Source organism: Pogoniulus pusillus, chromosome 30 (assembly GCF_015220805.1).
Source record: "Pogoniulus pusillus isolate bPogPus1 chromosome 30, bPogPus1.pri, whole genome shotgun sequence".
In the NCBI taxonomy this organism is placed as follows: domain Eukaryota; kingdom Metazoa; phylum Chordata; class Aves; order Piciformes; family Lybiidae; genus Pogoniulus; species Pogoniulus pusillus.
The window spans coordinates 13,616,722-13,635,495 of record NC_087293.1 but is presented as its reverse complement, the minus strand read 5'-3'; the positions used below and the strand labels follow the sequence as shown (position 1 = coordinate 13,635,495).

Below are 18,774 nucleotides of genomic sequence, written 5' to 3'. Positions count from 1 at the left end.
TGACAGCTGATTTACAGACAGGAAAAAGCTATGGGATACATCCAGAAACAAATACAAGTTTGCCTCATTATCCTTGATCCATATCCCTGATCCAGGCTGAGCCACCCCTACCACACAGACAGCTAAACACAATACACACAACTCCTTGAAGCTGGCAAACCTTTGTCTCCACTGCTTATCCTACAATTTACTCACCCCCTAAGATGGCAAAAAGGTGTCTGCCCAGTGACTCCACAGCTGAGGGATCACTGCACTGTCGAGCCAAGTTCTTTAATGCCACAACAGCCTCATCCATCAGCTGCACACTGTTGGATTTCAGATGACCTAGAAAATAATGCACAACCTAAGAGCTCCTCATGACAAAAAAAAGGAAAAACCCAAACAAATAAAAAGAGCAAGATAAGGACATATCTTTACATATGTCTTGGCTCAGCTTCTGGAACTGTCACATGAACAACTCCAGTTCCAAGTTACAACATCATCCTCCTTCCCACATAAAATTAGCTCTTCAGCAGTAATCAAGCTGTTATAGGTACAGCCAGAGAGTTGAAGAAAGCTTTATTCTGCATTCAACATTCCCTCCAGAAGTTATGAGCACTTACTGGCCAGTCCTTTCACAATGTCTAGAGCATACTGGCTGAGATCCAGGTTCACAGATACAAGCAAGCAAGAGATTGCTAAAGACAGAAGAGATAATGGCATATTATATTTTGTTAAGTAACTGGTTTTAGCATTTTAATACACCCTGCCTCACAGTTCACATCAAGAGCAGACAGGGTCAGCAAGGAGTGGGAAGCAAAAAAAAACCTGAAATTGCTGCCAAATGAACAGATTAATTCAGGATTATTCTTAGCACTCAGCTGTGAAATTCTGTCCTCAGTGCAAACAGCAGCTATCCTATCATACACCCAGATACTTGGGATCACACCACAAAAGCTGCTTCTCCACAATCTAACCCTTAAATGCCCAACAACCCCGCTGCCTGCACCCACAGGACCTTATTGCCCTCTACAACTACCTAAAAGGAGGTTGTAGTGAGGCTGTAGCTAGTCTCTTCTCCCAGATTACTAATGATAGAACAAGATGAAATGGCCTCAAGTTTAGGTTGGACGTTTGGAGGAAGTTCTTTACTGAGCAGGTGGTCAGGCACTGGAATGGGCTGCCCAGGGTGCTGGTGGAGTCGCCATCCCTGGAGGTATTTAAAAGGAAGAGTGGATGTGGTGCTTGAGGCTATGGTCTGGTGATGAAGGATGCTGGGGCGAAGGTGGGACTGGATGATCCTGGTGGTCCTTTCCAACCATAGCAATTCATAGTGATGAGATGTTGTGCTGAGGGATTTGGTTTAGTCAAGGACTTGTCAGTGTGAAACTAACGATTGGACTCGATGAGCCTGAAGGTCTTTTCCAATCTAAGAAACTCTGTGATTCTGTGAAAAGCACAGCCCAGAGAGATGCCCTCCCCCAGCAACTCCAGACCTCTGAGAGCAGCCACTCGTGCTCTGTGACAGCAGTGCAGAGAGGTGACAGACTCACTCTGGATGACGTTCTCCGGGCTCCGGAGCAGGGACTTCTGCAGCGTTGGCAGCACCAGATCCTTGAACTCAGCATGGGACATGTAGCGAAGCAGCGGGCAGCAGCTGTCCTGCAAAGGCAACCAGTGCTCAGCGCAGCAGCAGATGCTGCACGCAGGACAAAAAGCAAAACAGCTCTGTAACAGTGTGGCTCACCAGCACGTGCTTCTGAGGCTTTGTCTTGCTCATAAGGATGGTCTTCAAGTAGAAATCCAGAAGAGCACTCTTGAACACACAGAAACACCAAATTAACAGCTCTATCACAACCCATACACACCGCCGGGAAGCCAGGCTTGCCACCCCACCTCCTCCTCCTTTGGAAAGTCAGCTCTATCCACTAAGCAGCAGCCTTGCTTCCATTCTCATGTGAGACAGGCAAGCAGAGATCAGTGCTCTCCGCTCTGCCCTTCAGGCCAACACTCAGAGTGCACAGAAGTCTAACTGCTGCCCTTCATTTCCACAGCAGGGGAGAAGGCAGAAAGCTGCAGTGTTGGCCATCTCCAGAAACACACAGGCCACAGCAGGAAGATCTGGCACCTCCTCTATGAACCTATCCCAGCTGGTTTAGTCAGAAGTGCTGACTACTGGACTGACAGATAACAAAACCAGAAGCAAAGGACACCAAGCCATCTGTTCAGCCCCCTTCTCCATGATGAGAAGTGATGACAGTTACTACCCAAAGCCCAGCAGGGTGACAGACTCACCTTGTATCGTTTAACAACATCGACCTCCTTCTGGGCTGTGCAAAACTGCACCACAAGTCCCAGCATTGCAGCGTAACTCTGGTTTGGTTCAAGACCAAGTATGACACACAGGTACTGATCCACCAGGTCTTGGTTCTGAAGAGAAAAAGAACAAGACACATTAACACAATGGAACCTAAACCAGCTACTGAATAAGATCACTGAAGGCACACATCACCTCTTTCCACAGCCTGTTCAGTTTCTTCACAGCCCCATTGACTGCCTGCTTGTGAGAACCTCCCAGGACTTCCAAAAGGAGCAAACACTGAACCTCCACCTGTCATGAGAAACAGTTGAGAAAATCTACATGCATCTGCTTCTCAGAGAGCTTGTATCAAACAAGATATGTCAGATGCCAGTGATAGCTGCATCTGCTTAGGAAGAAGTCTTAGGTCGTGTAAGTTCTTCCAACAAGCTGTCATTGCTTTCATCTCACATGTAGCACTTTGCAGAACCATGCATAACAGTTGGGGAAACTCTGAAAACAGCCATTTACATCAGGTTACATCTCTTCTTAAAATGTGTCCCAACTCTGTTCCAAGCTGCTAAGAGCATGGCCACAGGTTCAGGTTCTTAAAGTAGGTAAAAAGAAAGCAAAAAGCTATTTGCTGCTGTTTGACACAACATCTCATGCAATTACTTCAAGGGAAACACATGCCATGCTGCAGTCCATGGAGGAACCACTGGCACACCAAGCCTAGAACTGGTATCCACCATGGTACACAGAGCAACTCTGCACAGAAGCAAGACAGCCCCACTCTCATGCTTTATACACCTCCTGCCTTCTCCTGCGGAATGGGAGAGATCAACATTCACCAGAGAGCAAAAAAGACTGTCATGTAAACCTGGATTTTAACATGACCTTATCAGCTGCAATCATATTTGCAGTGTTTCAGCATCTTAAAAGACACTGGAGATAACTTAAGTCTGTATCTCCAAAGGGATATTTCTGCAAACCAAAAGGAACCTACCAGTTTCTTCCACGTTTCTCCCTGTCTCTTGTCAGGTGTTGGAAAGACTGTGCGTACAAGCAGGCATGTCCAGGAGAGAGCCAGCAGAGCTGCAGATCCACTGCTCTTACTGTTGTACAAGCAGGAGAAGGAGGTCAGCCTACAGTTCCCAGTATGTAAGTTACACCTACTGGTCCATAACAGACACATCTTCACCCAAGTCAGAGTACCACCTTGTAAGTGAGGTCATTTCAGCACTGAAAAACTCAGCGAAAGCCTTAGCACTTAAAGGCAATAACCCCTCAGAATCTGTGTGTTCCAGCTCCTGCTTAACACTGTGAAGTGAATGGCACAAAAGAGGCTAAATCTTGTATGCTGGGAATGAAAACCCTCAGCAGAAGAAAGATCATTTTTGGATCTTCTCAGCGGCATTACAGAAATGAGAGCTCTATACTTTGCCAACTGAGAGTGCACAAAAAGTGACTCAAGATTTCTCATCTGCTGCTCATCTTTACTGTCAGAGCTTCCCAGGCTTAAACTGCCAAATCGTTTCTCAGCTTACATTCTGCCCTGGCACACTACACAGTTTTGGTTTCTGCCAACTCTCACCTCCTCCCTCCACTTCAGGTATCAGATCCCACCCCAGAGCTTCCTGAAGACTCTCATCCTATCTTGATCTCTGACTCAAAATGAAAGAATGTAGGAAGTGTCCTGTGCACAAGGATAGCCACTGTGACTGAAGGGTAAGTATCACTGCAAGCTTTTAAGCCAAGATCAGATATTCTTCTAAAAGCTGCACTTCTGCTCAGCCACGGAGGCACTGCAGGACAGTACTCTGTGGTCTCTGTCATCTGAGCAGTACCTTAAGTCACCTTTTGGAACTACTGTTGTTCCCAGATGCTATCACAACAGGGCAGCAGTGTGTATCTCAACTCAGCTTCAAACTTCAGCTTCCCATCTACAGTAAGGCCTTGAGTCCCACCAGTTGAACACCAAATGGACAAAGAAATTCTCTTTCCTAACCAAAAACTGTAACTCAGAACCAATCTACAAGCAGTCCCACTTTCAGAGAAAACATAAAAGAGGCAAGAAAGCAACATCTGAACGGTCATTAACAGCTTTGTCTCTTAATGCGTTTAACACCTCTGACAAGCAGCAGCAGCATTCTGATCACAAAAGCAACTACCAGCTACTCAGAACTGCTTCCATGCAAAGCAAGTCACCCCGCACCTGGGAACTCCAGCCTTGCCACCAATCCCCGAAGACTGAAGTGACTGCAGCAGGTTTTTTGCTGTTGCATCTGGCTGGGATTCTGCAAGCTGCTGAAGCGCCAGCTGCAGGGCTCTGCGGGATGCTGCATCACTAGGGTGAAAAACAGATCCTGGTGAATGTCATAAATCATGCCAGCATTACACATATTACTATCCTTGTGTCACACAAAGGGCTCTGCTTTCACATTTCAACAGTTGAGCCTGCAGTTATTCTATCCTTGCTGTTCCAGTAAGTGAAGAATTTTCTGGCAGAAGCTTCCATTCCCTTCCTCAACTGACAGAAGTTACACTGAGGCCCTCCAGGCCATTACATAAGCAATGAGAGGCTCTGAACAGCCTTTCTGCAACATGCCACGATTTAATCCAATCTAGAAGTATTTAAAGGTGTTTAGGAGATACCTTAGCCACGCTTCACAAGGACAGGGCCATTCACTCTTGCAAACTGAACCACAGGATGTGAGTTTTAATTACAAAATTAAAGGTGGAACACAAGGCAAGAGGTGTAAAACTTTTTGATGTCAAATTTACCTTGTTTGCATTTTTCAGGCACCTATGGGACACTGCATGCTAACACTTCTTGGTGCCCCAGGCCAGCTTAACTAACAAATACACAAACACTGACAGACCACACCATGCAGGCTTCCCACATTGCTCTACTCACCGGTATCGATGCAGAGTAAGGCAGAAGAGTTTGCAAAGGCCTTTCACTGCACCCTCTGGAAGATCTGCAGCAGAATCGAATTCAAAATACTCCTCTGTAAATTGATGAGCTTTTCATCTTTAACACAGTTCACTTCACAACTGAAATCAGTGTGAAATTAGCTCACGTCTCTGATATTTCTCACAAGGATCACAGTAAAAGTTCTTTTTTTACAGATTTGATGTCTGTTTTTAAAAATAATGGCAAAACACCTCCTGCTCCACAGTCACTTTCAGAAACAGAGAGAAATAAAGGGTATTTTTATTTGCTCCAACTGTTCTATTGAAACTATCAGAAATCTTCTGTCTTTCCCCTCTCTCTACTTATATATGCATGTATAGAAATCATGCATCCATAAAAAATATAGAGGAAGAACTAGGAGTGAAACAGGCAAATGATGCACCAATGAAAAAGCAATCCACATGATGCTACAGTTGCTTATTAGGTAAAATACACACATTAATAAGTGGATTTCTGTGCTACCTACAGAGCCCATGCTGGAATAAAGTACAGACTCCCAACACCACCAGCCCCCTCCCTAAAAAAACTACCCCTCAAGTCTCACACGACCTTTGAAACAAAGCATGCTAACATTCCACTCCACCCTGGCAATCAGAACTGTGGCCCAGAGCCTTTACCTTTCCCAGAAATGCATTTTCCCAGCTCACTGAGGATCTCTCTCCGTTCCTTCACACTGGCTGTAGTTACTTTTACTGCGAATCGCTTCAGTGTATCAGAAATCTAAAAGCGCACAGAGGAAAACCCATCAGACCGCACTCACAGCAACACAGCACACGAAACCAGGGCCACCAAAGCATGCCAGCTGCTGCCGTATCACCTCTTAGTGACCAAACGTGAGCATCCACAGCCTTATCTGCTGGGGAAAGGGTCACTGTGCACCACACGCGATGAAATTCAGAAGCCTTCTACTCAAGGACAATGGTTCTGGTCGTTAATCTGTCACTGTCACAGCACTCAGGCTCTGCACAACGCAGTTGCTTCTCTAAAAGTAAGCCAGAGTGAGGGGTGCAGGACCTTTACAAGCCTAAAAAGAAGTACCTCGAGAAGGCAAAAGTGCTTTTCAGTGTCGTTTCCTATAGTCCACACATCTTCTCTGGGGGACCTGTAACTGCAGATTACCCAGTTCTGAGTGTAACCACCCACCCGCCCACGCTGGCTCCAGCCTGCCCACAGCTGTGAAATTGTCCTCAGGTGCAGCAAGAGAAGGAACCACTCACCTTTAGTCCTTCCCAAAATTAACAAGCACGTTGCAGGGACTTTGCAAACTGGACTTGCCAGATCACAAAAGGCTACACTTCGCTAACAAACTCCTCTCACATGCTATCAGCAGCGCCCCAGGTCACTCCAGCAAGAGGAAAAATCACATCACACAACTAAAGGTTTTCTCCATGCCTGCGCTACTGTGTGCCTGGATCTGCCAGTACAAGGGACTGAGAGTGCTCACAGTTTAACTCCTGCATGGACTTGAAGTGGTATGAAGGCAGCACAATACGTTGTCTGGAAAGACGTTGAAGTTCTGTGCAAGCAGCTCCTAGAACCACTGAAACCATTTCCATGAACTTCCAAGTTTTGCAGGCTTTGTGCATGAAAGCCTTCGTGTGAGTTAAACAGCTCAGCTGGGGCTATGCTCATGGTTTTCCTGTATTTATACAAGCCAAAACACAGCTCTCCAGGGAAAGCTTTTAAAATTCAGCTCTTAAACTGAGCAGCTTTGTATCTAAATAACCATCACATTTAGAAACGTATCAAAATGGTTCCTTTCTTCTCCAAGCAAAAACCCACCGGTTTTGCCACAAAAATAAGTCTTTTCCTAGAAACAGAAGAAACTTGGCAGTGGAGAAATGGCAACTGCCTTCATCCTCCTCAACAGCTGCTTTCAGTGAAGCCTTTTTGCTGACACTAGTTACCTGGTACGTAGAGAAGCTGTCCACACCCTGTGACCATCTCATACCCTGAGCCCTCCTTGAAAACAGGCTGCAATCAGGGCTGCACCTCTGAACGGTGAGATACAGACTGAACCAAGGCAGTTACCATCAGAACTGACAGAACAAGCCACCCTTAGAGAGCTCATCTCCTTTCAAACCTTTCAATTACATGAGTTCACCATATGCAAACTGAAACCAAGCTGCATTTACTCATGCTGCTTAATCACGAGCAGGGAGATGTACAGACTTGAAGAATGCTTTAGGACTATCCCAGCAGTCTAGAAAGGAAGAACATAAATTGTCCCCTAGCAGCTCGGCACCTCACACAAACGGCACAACTATTACTCTCAAGTCTCCACAGCAGAGCTGCTGGGGCAGGCTTCCCCCATTGGCTTTTTCTTTTTATTAGGATTTGTCTGTAAAGTGCGTTAAAGGCAGAACATTGGCAGTGCTGCTGCAAACGAACACAGAGAACGAAAAGGATTTGTACTAGTGAGGATCTGATTCGCATCGGGCTGGATTTGCCTCGGAAATAAGCACCAAGCTGCAGCAAAGAGCTCAGCAGGGTCTAACAGGCGATCTCCAGCATCCAGGAGCGGTTATACCCAGGCAGGACAGGCTCTGGGCTGCTGCGCTGGGCCAGCGCTCGGACTCGCCCAGGTGCTCCCGGCAGCCGTGGCTCCCCGCTGCGGCATTAGGGGCCCGGGGCAGAGGCGCCATCCCGCCGAGTGCGGCAGCCGCAGACGGGGCACAGATGGGGAGGACGCGGCCTGTGCCAGCTACTTCTTGGGAACTCACTTCCAGACCGGGCGGCACACTCCCGAGCACAGCAGCCGCCGCCGCGGGCAGCCTCTCTGAGAGCGACGGCTCAGACCGGGCTCCTCGACCGCGCCCCCGACGAAAGGAGAACGGCAGCAGGACACCCTTCCCTTGCCCCGCGGGCTGCAGCTCGGCGCCGCTGCGGCCTCCTCACAGGCGGCTCCAGCGGCCACAGCCGACGCGGCCTTCCCGCCCCGGCTGCCACGTCCCCCAGCAGCCGCGGGCGCGGGGCCGGACGCCGCGGGCAGGCCGAGGGAGCACAGCAGAGCGGGAGCAGAAGCGGGCGCGGCCTCCAGCGGCCACCCCTCAGCACCGTAACCAGGCCGCGACCGCCGCGCCGCGGGCCCGTCCCGCACTCACCTGCGTGTCGGCCGCCATGGCGCCGCCTGTGACCCGGAAGCGCCAGCGGCTTCCGGTGGGGCCGCGCGTGGGCGGCCGGGCCCGGCTCAGCTCCATGGCGACGGCGCCGCCGCCCGGCCCGGCCCAGCACCGCGGAACCCCCGAGCGCCGGGCAAGGGCAGCTCCGTTGCCCAGACAAGCCGCGGCCCTGCCCAGCGCCAGCCCAGGCGTCTGCCGAGCCCAGGAAGGGCTTAGCTGGCGTGGCTGCAGAGCACAGCAGGCCCCGAGAACCAAGCAGGAGCGCTCCTCAGATTACACTGTGCCCAAGCCCCAGGGATCTGGAGACCACAGGACGGATGCAGGCAGAGATGAAGGTGTAAAAGAGCTTTTTATTTCTCTTTGTTTGGACCAACTTTGACACAAACAGACAGACGATGCCTGTGGTTAATCAAAGAGACCGAATCCCATGTCCTCGTCAGACTCCTCTGACTCCTCCTTCGCAGCCTCCTTTGCTGGAGCGGCAGCGGCGGCAGCAGCAGGTGCAGCTGCTTCAGCTGCCACGGGCATGGCTGCCACGAAAGCAGAGGGGTCTGCCAGGAAGGCCTTCACCTGCAAAACGAGGGGGAGTATTAATAAACGGTTAACTCAAAACAAACATGTTGAAGGACTGAACCTTTACAACCACGAAGGTAATGCTTCCAGCTGGCCAGAAGACCAACATGCATTTATCCCTGCCATGTATGAAGGTTCAGAGACATCTCAGCTACTCCCCAGTGCAGTAGCCCCACGAAAGGAAGGAACACCAGGTAACTCAGCTCTCTGCTACCTCAATATACAGAAGCAAGTTCAGGAGCCAGTCCTCTCATACAAGTCCTTTCAAATTAGGTGATGTACAAGGTGTTTCTGTGACTTGGCTGCATTTTAACACCTCTCTTTGCAGCAGATCATTCAGCCATTACCTTTTCAGCCAGTGGGAAGGTGTAATCAGTCTCCACTGCCACAGCCAGAACCCGCTTGTACCCATTGATGATGGAGTGAGGAACAGAAGCAATGGTTGGGTACCCAATCTGCAGGCAGATGCTGGCAACGTTACGAACACCCTGTGAAGAGAGAAGATTCATGCTCCTGTGCTCCGAGAAACAACCTGGACTAGAAACCATGGCAGATGATGGCATATTCTTATGGTGCCAACGTAACGAGGGGCAGGGTGCAATGCACAGCTCCAGTGAAATCAGACGAGGATTCAAATGACCTCAAACATTTCTGAAGTAGGCTCAGATGAAAAAGCAACAGCTCTGCAGGACCTCATGGAAAATACCAGAGCTTGCACTTCATTCTGGGGCAGTGGTGGCTGCCACAGCAGTAAGGATGAAAAGGTGGAATGTAACAGACATAGGTTGTGGCACTCACCTCCAGGAAGCGCTTGTGCAAGGTCTCCTCAGTGATGTCCAGCACTTCAGGATTGTAAATGCTACCATTGTCAAAGACCTGCTGGATGACCAACCCGAAAGAGAAGGGGGAGATGTTCAGCATGTTCAGCAGGGTGGCTTCGCTGGCACCCACTTTGTCTCCGGTCCTGATGAGCTGCACATCACTCTGAGGAAATAAGGAGGAAAGGAATGAGGACACAGCAAAGAAATCCAGACACCTTGATACAGCAGGACACAAATGCTCATTTCCAATGGTAAGAGATGGAACTAAAGGAACAAACGAGCACAACAAAAACAGGCTCCAAGTTTGGCCCCAAAAACCTCAGACCACACAAGCAGGTACATCTCAGCTAGGAGATAGAAAGCACTCTTCCTGCATTAACTGCAGGTAGCTTGCCTTAGAGTTCCTCCAGCAGAGCTTGACCAGCCAGCTAAATCTGGAGAACTTATCCTTCTCCCACTGCATGCTGAAGCCAAGCCAAACCCTGTCCAAGCTCCCAAGCACAGCAGACAGACTGCTGACACAGTATTTCAGCACCAACAGGAGTTAGTTCCATTGACTGCCACAATCAGGGCTGTCTAATCAAGGAAGAACTTCAGCAACAGCAGCCTGCTGCTCACTAACCAGAATTTCAATGGTCCCTCTGGAAATCTTTGTGGTGATGCCCAAGGCCTGGAAAAATGAGGTCTTCTCAGGTCCAAGACCAGTGTTCTGGGCTGGCACTGTCACATCACAGGGAGCAATAGCACCAGCACGGGCAGCAGCTGGCACCTGGAAAAAGGGAAAACAAGGAACTGGAAGTATGCTCACCTCTCAGAGCTTGTAGGATGGAATCAACTCCCTCCTGGAATGCTGCCCCAGGAAAAACATCACCCAGCACACACAAGTTAGACAGAAGCTGAACTTGAGCGGTTTGGCCAAGACTGCAGAGGCCTAGTTACAAACCCTTGAAGACTCTCAATAATCTAGTACCCCCCATGTGGATTCAGTTTTGTAACTACCAACCCAGAAACACAGTGAAGATTTATCCAACCTACCTTATTGGCCAGCAGCATGTCTCGGATCTCAGTCAGATCCTCCTTGGTGAAGACAAAGCCCACATTCCCACGGATGTGAGGAAGCAGCCTGAAGGAAAGATGACAGTCCTCAGTTCTGCTTCTCAGACAACATCTCCTCCTCCCAGACAGAGGATCCAGAAGCACACTCAGACAGCGTTACCCACTTTTCTAAGGCAGGGTTATTCTCCAGATGACCACGAATAGCTTTGCGCATCATCGTGTTCTTCCCCATCAGCACAACAGCCTTCCCACGCAGGGACATGCGGATCTGCTGCATCTGCTTGGAGCCCACATTGTCTGCTCCCACAATGAAACATTTTGGGTAGTCATCCAGCAGTTGCTATAGCAAAAAAAACACTATAACTATACAGAGAACTCTGGCCGGGTAACATGTAAAAAAACCCAAAACAACAAAACAAAATAAACAAAACCAAAAACTTGCCAGAAGTTTTAGAGTGCCGAGCTCTGACTGATGCTGGGTGCAATACAAGGCTGCACCTTTAACTCAGCTGTCCAGTTAGATCCCTACACAGGCTACCTCTGCAAGTATCACCGCACATTCTCACTGCAGCCTTCAAAACGGTTTGGGGAATCTTAATCTCAGATAACTCAAAGCACCCCCATCCCCCTTTTCAAGAGTTCCCCTCCGCAGACACCTCACCCAGCTCCCGCCGGACCGCTCAGCGGCGAGCCGGGGCCTCCCCCTAGCCCAGGCGACGGCAACGCCCCATCAGGCCCGAGCCTCTGGGCCAGGTCTAAGGCCTCAGGGGGCCGCGCCGATACTCACGATGATTTTCATAAAGTAGTTGGACTTCCACGTAGCCCTGTCTTCCCTGGGCATCGCGGCGGTGCTCCAAGGATCGCCCGGTGGGTTTAAAGACGAGCTGGGATCTGTCAGAGAGAAGTGCGGCTCAGGCGGGCCCACACCCTGCCCTTTCTTTCACCTGCCTCCCCCGCCCCGCAGCTCCGCGCTCCCCGCCCAGCAGTCTGGCCTCAGATCAGGACCATGAGGACGTTTCGAAGACGATGCGGGTACGCTTCGAGACCAAGCCAGCCGCCTCGGCCCACTTCAGACACCCGGGAGCCGCCGGACCGCACACTCACCTCCACGAGGGCTCCGGGAAGGAAAGGCCGCGGCCCGGCCCAGCCTCCTTTTATAGCGCGGCTCACGCCCAATCACAGGGAGCCACAGCGCCACCACGGCTCACGCCATTGGCTGCCCGCCGCGTCAATCAGGACAGGCCGCCGTTACCATCGAGCAGCGGCGCAGGGGGCGGCGCGGCTTCAGAAGGCTGTCTGGGTGCGCGCCGCCCTCTAGCGGAGGGAGGACCGCGCCGCGGCAGCACAGTCGCCACCGCCCCAGGAAGCTGGGAACGGGGCGAGCGCAGGGACAAGCTCCGCTTCCCTCGGAGCAGCCTCAGCCCCCGCAGCCCCCAAAAGGGACCTCGCCTTGGTTCTCACAAATGTAACGGCTATGAAAAAAAAATCCCACCACAGGCGTGAGAATAACGGTAAAAACTTTATTAGCGTAACTGCAGGAATCGCAAATGGCACAAGAAAGCGGAGTTAGAAGTTTACAAGGAGAAATCAAATAACTGTCGACCCAGCGGAGCATCCCCCACAGCTCAGCCCCGACGCGGTGGGACTGACCTTGCCCCGGGATAGCATTTCGTCTGGGGACAGACCTTTAGACAGAATCTCCCCAGGAGCAGCCCACTGCACCGGTCCCTGCTCCAGCACCAGCCTCTCACACCCTGTCTCTCCCCCCACACCACCCTCTCGCCTCTCACCCCGTAGCGTGGTTGTGCTACCCTAAAATCCCATTTGTTATCAAGTAATAGGCATTTAGGGCACCTACTGTGGCAGCAGTTACCAAAAGTCATTATTTGGCAGAGTAGCATCCATGTCGCATCTCAGCATGTCAGAGAGCAGCTAAACCCAGGACACACTCAACACTTTGCTCAGGAGGTAAATGTTTAACAATCTTGGTTAAGCTCCAAGAATAGAGAAGCCTCCCCTGTGGTGCTGTGCACTACCAGCACCTTCCATGGCACCCTGCACCCAGAGTTTTCCATGCCTTCCTGAAGTGTCACTTACACAAGCCTCAGCTAGTAGCGAGGTAGGTTAAAGACTCCCTGGACAGGGAGACAGAGGCACATGATTACACAGTTTGCAGCTGTCACACAACAAAGTGGTAGTGCCAGAGACACCTTCTCAGCCCTCTCTGGCACTTCTAATGCAACGACTTTTTGTTCTCTTAGCAGTAAGAAGTTGACCTGTTCTCAGAAATGTCCACTTTTAGTCAAACTGCTGTCAAAGATGGAAAGACAAACACATGGTTCCTTGCCTCACAACCTCTCCAAGAGCTGTGCTCAGCCCAGCTTGACACAGCTTTAGCTCTAGTGCTTCCACAGCTCCCTTCCCTCTCACAACTGCAAACTGAGGTTCATTTGTACAGGGAAACAGGTGAAAAAGTTGCAGTGACCTAAGCGTGGTGGCGAAGCAATGTGGTGAGGTCAGACGGGACAGTAACCCACAGATTCCAGCCTACGTTTGGGCTGGTTTCTGACACAGGTGCCCCCAGGCCCCTAAGGCACCTGCCAAGCTGAAAAGCACAACCAGATGTCAGTGGTGATATTGCTGTATCACTCTGGAGAAGTGATTCCAAGCACCACTCCTGGAGCTGCTTTGGCTGATAACACAGAATGTTGTCAGATGTTTTGATGTCATACCTCACCTCCCATAGCACCCTCCAGGCCTCAAAGTGCTTTAGCAAATGTGAATTAAGCCTCACAATAACCTCACAAATCCAGGCTGAACTGCCCCCATTTTACAGATGGGGAAACTGAGGCACGGTAAGGTTTAGTCACTGGCCCAAAAGTTACACAGCTAGCCAGGAACAGAGTGTCTCCCCCGCTTTCCTCTCCTTAGTTAAGGCCTTTCTTCCACAGGAGAAAAAGAATCTCTCCTCCATTTAACCCTATTCTGGTTTCATATAGGTGAAGACAGGAAACTGAGGGCAAAGGTCTGAGCTCTTCTGCCCCTGCAGCATCATATTTTAAGACTCTCTATAGCATCCTGGAAGCTGGGCTTTGGGAGAACGGCAGGTGACTCAAATACAGCAGTTTACAGGTTACAAGAGAAACCAAAACAACACACTTTCAGGTGACCCAGAGGAGGGAAAGGAAAGAAAAAAAAACAAAGAAAGGACAAAAAAAGCTATTCACAGTTCACCTGCCTGTGCTAGGGAAAAAAAAACCCAGTCACATTCCCTTCCCCATAGATTGCAGCCCCTCCCAACCCACCACAAAAAGAAAATAATCAATGTTAGTTAGGCTTAACAAAGCGTTGAGGTTACAGATGCAGTAAACCAGCACAACTGGCAGACTGCCTAGAATAGCACAGCTTGATATAAAAGTTGCTTTCTTAAAATCACTTCAAAACCAATTTCTGTATAAGAGGATTAAAAGTAAATCAGATATGAATTTAAAAAAAAAAAAAATCAGTGTAGAAATCTACAGTTCTTATCAAAGGCAGGATACAGTATTCACTTTGATAGGAGAACTCCCAAGTGTGTCTCACACACCTGACCCGAGGGACTTGTTAGACCAGTAACAGTCAATATAAAAGGTTATTGCTTTAGCATCTCTCAGTAGAACATGTTAACAAGAGCACAGAAAGGGGAAATACCATGGGGCTCACAGGTGTCATTAGCAAAGAGAGGAAGAAAAAAAAGGATATAAAGCTTGGATTTTTTCTTTCCCTGGGTTCTTAAACCTCTCCACTTTCCCTGCTTTTGTGGCAGTTCCAGGCCCAACAAACACACACAAGTCACACCCTCTCCTGGCAGGGATGGATGGAAAAAGGCTGTGCTCAAACCATTCTGCACCTGCTTCTAGAAGGAGGGAGGATGCCTCTTCCCTGCTCCCAGGAGCAGCAGATGCCCCCAGCAGCTTGGCTGCTGACAGGTGCCTGGCACAGCGTGTCACCCACAGGAGTGCACATCACTGCTGAGGTGTGGCCAGGGCTTCCACCTCCTGCTCCAGTGTGCTGAGAAAAGGCAGGGAATAAACTAGGGGGGGCAGAAACCAAAAAACAAAGCACCCCACACAGTAACACCTTGATTCCTTAAAAAAAAAAAAGAGAAAAGAAAAAGTAAGTGGTATCATCTCCTTACAGTGTAATGGAACTGGAGAGACCCTTGCAGGGCCCCGGCTGCCTGTGCTGATGCTCTGATCTCAGCAAGTCACACGTGCCACGTGGCTCCAGCGAGCAGAGCCAGGGTGGCATTGAGATCACAGGGTGCCCTCACTGTGTTACTGCTCAGGCTGCAGGCATGCAGACAAAAGCCTGAGAAAGAAGTGTCAAAGCAGAGGGCTGTGTTGTCTGCAAGTGTCACGATTTGCTCAAGGAACTGACACAGACTGAAACGAACTGGCAAAGGCTCCTTCTGCCAGGAGGGGGTTGGGTAGGATCTCCCTGCTGGAGCCTGCGAGCTCAGCTCAGCTGTCAGTCACACACAGAGACACCCACGCCACACCGTAATGAGGGGACTCGCCTCTCTCTTCTCAGACACAGCAAGGGCATTTCCAGTTTAATGGTCCATCTCATCTCTGGATCTGCTGCCTCTCCGTAGCAGCAGAGAGCACTCCCACCCCACCCCACCCTCCTCCCCCCGCCTGGTAAGGTTTCTAAATCACAGTAATGTTCAGAGAGAGAGAACTGCCAAGGGGTGGCAGAAAGATGCTTAGCGCCCGTCTACGACGCCTCTAACAGAAGAGCTTGAGGAAGCAGTTCTGGCAGTAGGGCTTGTCGTTCTGTTCTTTGAAGGTTCCTTTGTTGAGCTGCTTGAGGCAGAAGGCACAGACAAAGTGTTCGGGGTGAAATTTCTTGCCCATAGCAGTGATGCAGCGTCCTGTGATAGGCTTCTGGCAACCGGAGCAGAGCGAGCCGCGGCGCTCGTGGTAATGCACCTCGCAGTAAGGCTGCCCATCGTGCTCAAAGAAGCTGCCGTTGATGAATGGAGTGAAACATTCCTGCAGAAGGACAAAGCAGAAGGGGACAGGATGTATAAGAAGCCAGGCATGCAGGCAGCTCCACAGCCTCCCTGGCTCTGTGGCACAGCCTAGCTGCACATGGAGCAGGGTGAACAGCTGCCCTTCAGCACCATTGTGTTGTTCAAGCAGCCAAGCTCTGTCCATCAACAGCAGCTTCCAAGGAAAGGCTGATAGATGGACAGATAAAGCCACAAGCAAAGGAATTAACCAGGCCTCTTTCCTCAGCTTGCTTCACTTACACAAGGAAATATAGTAAGCGAGCCACCAGATATGGCCAGTCAGGAGGAAGGATGTTCCTACAACAGCACATTCCACTTTTTTCCTTCACCTTCCCCTAGTGTGGCAGGCAGAAGTGGGGACCAACACTGACTTTCAAGCAGTAAGAATCCGATGAATGTGGGGCTGGTTCCAACTGAGGAAATGAGGCACGCTCATTTTCACAAGTGGTCTGTCCAGAACGGTTGGCATTACACAGGTAAGACTCTGAGCAGGACTGTCCTTCCTAAAACATCTCCACCAGGTACACACACACCACCCCTGGGAGAAACTGCTGTTTGTTCAACAGTACTAATCATGTGGGACAGAGAAGGAGGATACCCCAGCTATGTGCTCCTTAGCATCCAGATGCCAGCTGAGGATGCTACACTTCAGAACCTGCAGTGGAAGCACCCACTCTCCACATGGGAATGGGGGGACAAGCAGCAAAGAGGCAGGAGGGTGCAGGGAGAGTCAAGGATACTGCCAGGTTTACCAAACAACTCTGGGCCTTGCTGCTGAGCATGATGAGAAGGCAGATTTCTAGAATCCTGGTTTTGCTCAGCTCCAACACCATCCTCTTCCCCAGGATGGACACACAATAGGGACCTTGACATACCAGTCCAACAAACAGCATGCAGAGCCACGTACAGCTAAACATTCACATCATCAGAACAAATGCAGTTTGCCTGCAACAAGTCCAAGACTTTTCTAATGCTGACAATTAGTTTAATAAACCATCTCCTCCCTCAGTCAGCAGGACAACTGGAAAGCCTGCTCTGCTTTAGCAGAAACAGGGAGAGAATCCCATCTCATGTCCTGAAAGACATCAGTGCTGGGCCCACTAAGAGAGGCCATGTGGTGGCAGGGGGAAGGGAAAACAGAACTGCTTGACAGAACTCTTGATCTCAGCACAAAAAGGCACAGCTTCCCCCAGCCCCACACAGACAAGGCTGTCATCTTCTGCCTCCACTTTCTGCACATCACTGTGGGAGCCAGAGTGGGCAGGAAGTCCCAACAGCATGGTGACAGTCTGCTCTGAGCACCATAGAGGCAATCAGCAGCTGTGGATCTGCTGCTTGTTCTGGTCTCTTTCTTCCCCACACTAGCCAACCGATTTTGCTGATTTTGCTCATCTCTTGGGGCCTCTAAGAGTTAATATTTGCAAGGCTTTCTGAAAGAGTGCCAAGCATTTAATCTGCAGTATTCCTGTTTATTATGCCTGTTGCATGGAGCCTGCCACTATTTCACTGACTTACATGTTTGTCTGAACGAGGTCAGTCTCATTAGTTTACATTGTCAGATGGAGCACAGGAGGAAGATCCTCAGAATCTGATTGCTGAGGCAAGTGCTTAGGGAGAAACTTAGCTTGTAACTATTTAAAAGTCACAGAAAACGTCTCTGTGTTTATCTGTGAGCTGCTGCAGAAGCCCATAATTGCAGCTGGGAAGAGAAAGAGCAAAGCAGCTAGAAAGTTTAGTGTAAACAGGCAGAACAAGAAGGTGTTTGGCTGCTGACATGGTTTTATCTTGTGGGGCTGTCTGACTTTCACTACCCCACAGACATCTTTTCCTGATAAGGGATCAGATGCTTACAGGGTGGAAATGAGAGGGATTCTACAGCAGCAGCAAAGGACCTTGAGTTTCTTACCCGACAGACAAAACATTCAGGGTGCCACAGGGTGTTCAAGGCAGAGATGTAGTTTTCCAGGATAGCCCGGGCACAGCCTCCACACTTGGGAGCAAACATATCAAAGTAGTCTTTGCGGCAATAAGCTTTGCCATCCTTCTCATGAAAGCCTGCAAAAGGAGAAGAGAGGCAGTGAGCAGCAGCCCTGAGCTTTACCTACAGCCAGGCAAGCTCTGCAGGGTAAGCAGTGTGGGTAGGACTATCCTTCACCCTACTACAACACAGGATCCTTGTTCTGCTGCCCTTCCTGTCCCATGTGCACACATGCTCACTCTTCCTCTCCAGGAGAAAAGAGGACTGCTGCTAGCATCCTTCCCCCAGAAACAGCTACAGCCCTTGGAATCTGCTTCTTCAGTAGTTCCTCTGTCACCTCCCAGGCTGTCCCCTAATAGCAGCTCTGCCTTACACCCTTGTCAGCGGTTCAGGGAGGAGACTGCAATACCTTCAGGTCCAAAGAAAGCTCCACACTGGGCACAGAAAAAGTGTTCAGGGTGCCATGTCCTGTCCAAGGCCGTCACCACTTTCTGTTCAGAAGAAGACAAAGTGCAAGTCACATAAATGATGACTTCAGCTTGGAGGTAAGGGAGGGCTGGGCAGGGGGGAAAAACACAGTACCGTTGGTAATGACAACATCATGCATTAAAATAGCCTGTCCTTTAGAGAGCTGAGTCAACTCTCTCCTTTGGCTCATTCAGGCTTTGCCTGCACATGGTTTTTTTTTACCCTAAAAGGATCTCAGACACTGCTTCCTCCCTTACACAGGACCCTGTCCAGCTCTCAGGACCAGCACTGGTCTCTGTTACTACAGGCCACCAACAGCCAAATGCTGAGGAATTATTACTGCAGTGATATGGGGCTCTGAAGGAACTTCAGTGAAGGTAAGAGCGATCAACTCCTGTCAGCAGTGTAAGAACTGACTGGACCAAGCTGTTTCCCATTCAGAGCC

The 18,774-nt window shown here is 49.9% G+C and overlaps 3 protein-coding genes across 6 annotated transcripts in view; all 3 read right to left on the bottom strand.

Annotated features, from left to right (window-relative positions):
• Positions 1-8,417, bottom strand: part of GCN1 (GCN1 activator of EIF2AK4) — a 44,786-nt gene extending 36,369 nt beyond the window's left edge. For 2 of the 3 annotated variants that reach the window (XM_064168956.1, XM_064168957.1), the window contains exons 1-11: positions 8,360-8,417; positions 5,873-5,975; positions 5,196-5,259; positions 4,494-4,625; positions 3,285-3,393; positions 2,492-2,590; positions 2,275-2,409; positions 1,727-1,795; positions 1,533-1,641; positions 603-677; positions 196-324 (exon numbers count right to left, since the gene is read on the bottom strand). In XM_064168956.1, coding sequence (XP_064025026.1) covers positions 196-324; positions 603-677; positions 1,533-1,641; positions 1,727-1,795; positions 2,275-2,409; positions 2,492-2,590; positions 3,285-3,393; positions 4,494-4,625; positions 5,196-5,259; positions 5,873-5,975; positions 8,360-8,377 — 1,042 coding nt within the window. In that variant the 5' untranslated portion in view covers positions 8,378-8,417. The other variant, XM_064168958.1, reaches the window with a different exon arrangement.
• A 290-nt stretch (positions 8,418-8,707) lies between these two features.
• On the bottom strand, positions 8,708-11,991 carry RPLP0 (ribosomal protein lateral stalk subunit P0). Its single transcript, XM_064168570.1, has 8 exons — positions 11,932-11,991; positions 11,615-11,718; positions 10,992-11,167; positions 10,807-10,894; positions 10,394-10,540; positions 9,749-9,934; positions 9,298-9,438; positions 8,708-8,947 (listed from the first exon to the last, which is right to left on the bottom strand). The coding sequence occupies exons 2-8, from the start codon at positions 11,666-11,668 to the stop codon at positions 8,783-8,785; spliced, it is 957 nt and encodes a 318-aa protein (XP_064024640.1). The 5' UTR covers positions 11,669-11,718; positions 11,932-11,991; the 3' UTR covers positions 8,708-8,782.
• Positions 11,992-12,327: 336 nt separating this feature from the next.
• Positions 12,328-18,774, bottom strand: part of PXN (paxillin) — a 51,164-nt gene continuing 44,717 nt past the window's right edge. For both annotated transcript variants that reach the window (XM_064168417.1, XM_064168418.1), the window contains exons 9-11: positions 18,271-18,352; positions 17,790-17,938; positions 12,328-15,863 (exon numbers count right to left, since the gene is read on the bottom strand). In XM_064168417.1, the coding sequence (XP_064024487.1) occupies positions 15,597-15,863; positions 17,790-17,938; positions 18,271-18,352 (498 nt within the window). In that variant the 3' untranslated portion in view covers positions 12,328-15,596. The remainder of the gene's footprint in view (positions 15,864-17,789; positions 17,939-18,270; positions 18,353-18,774) is intronic.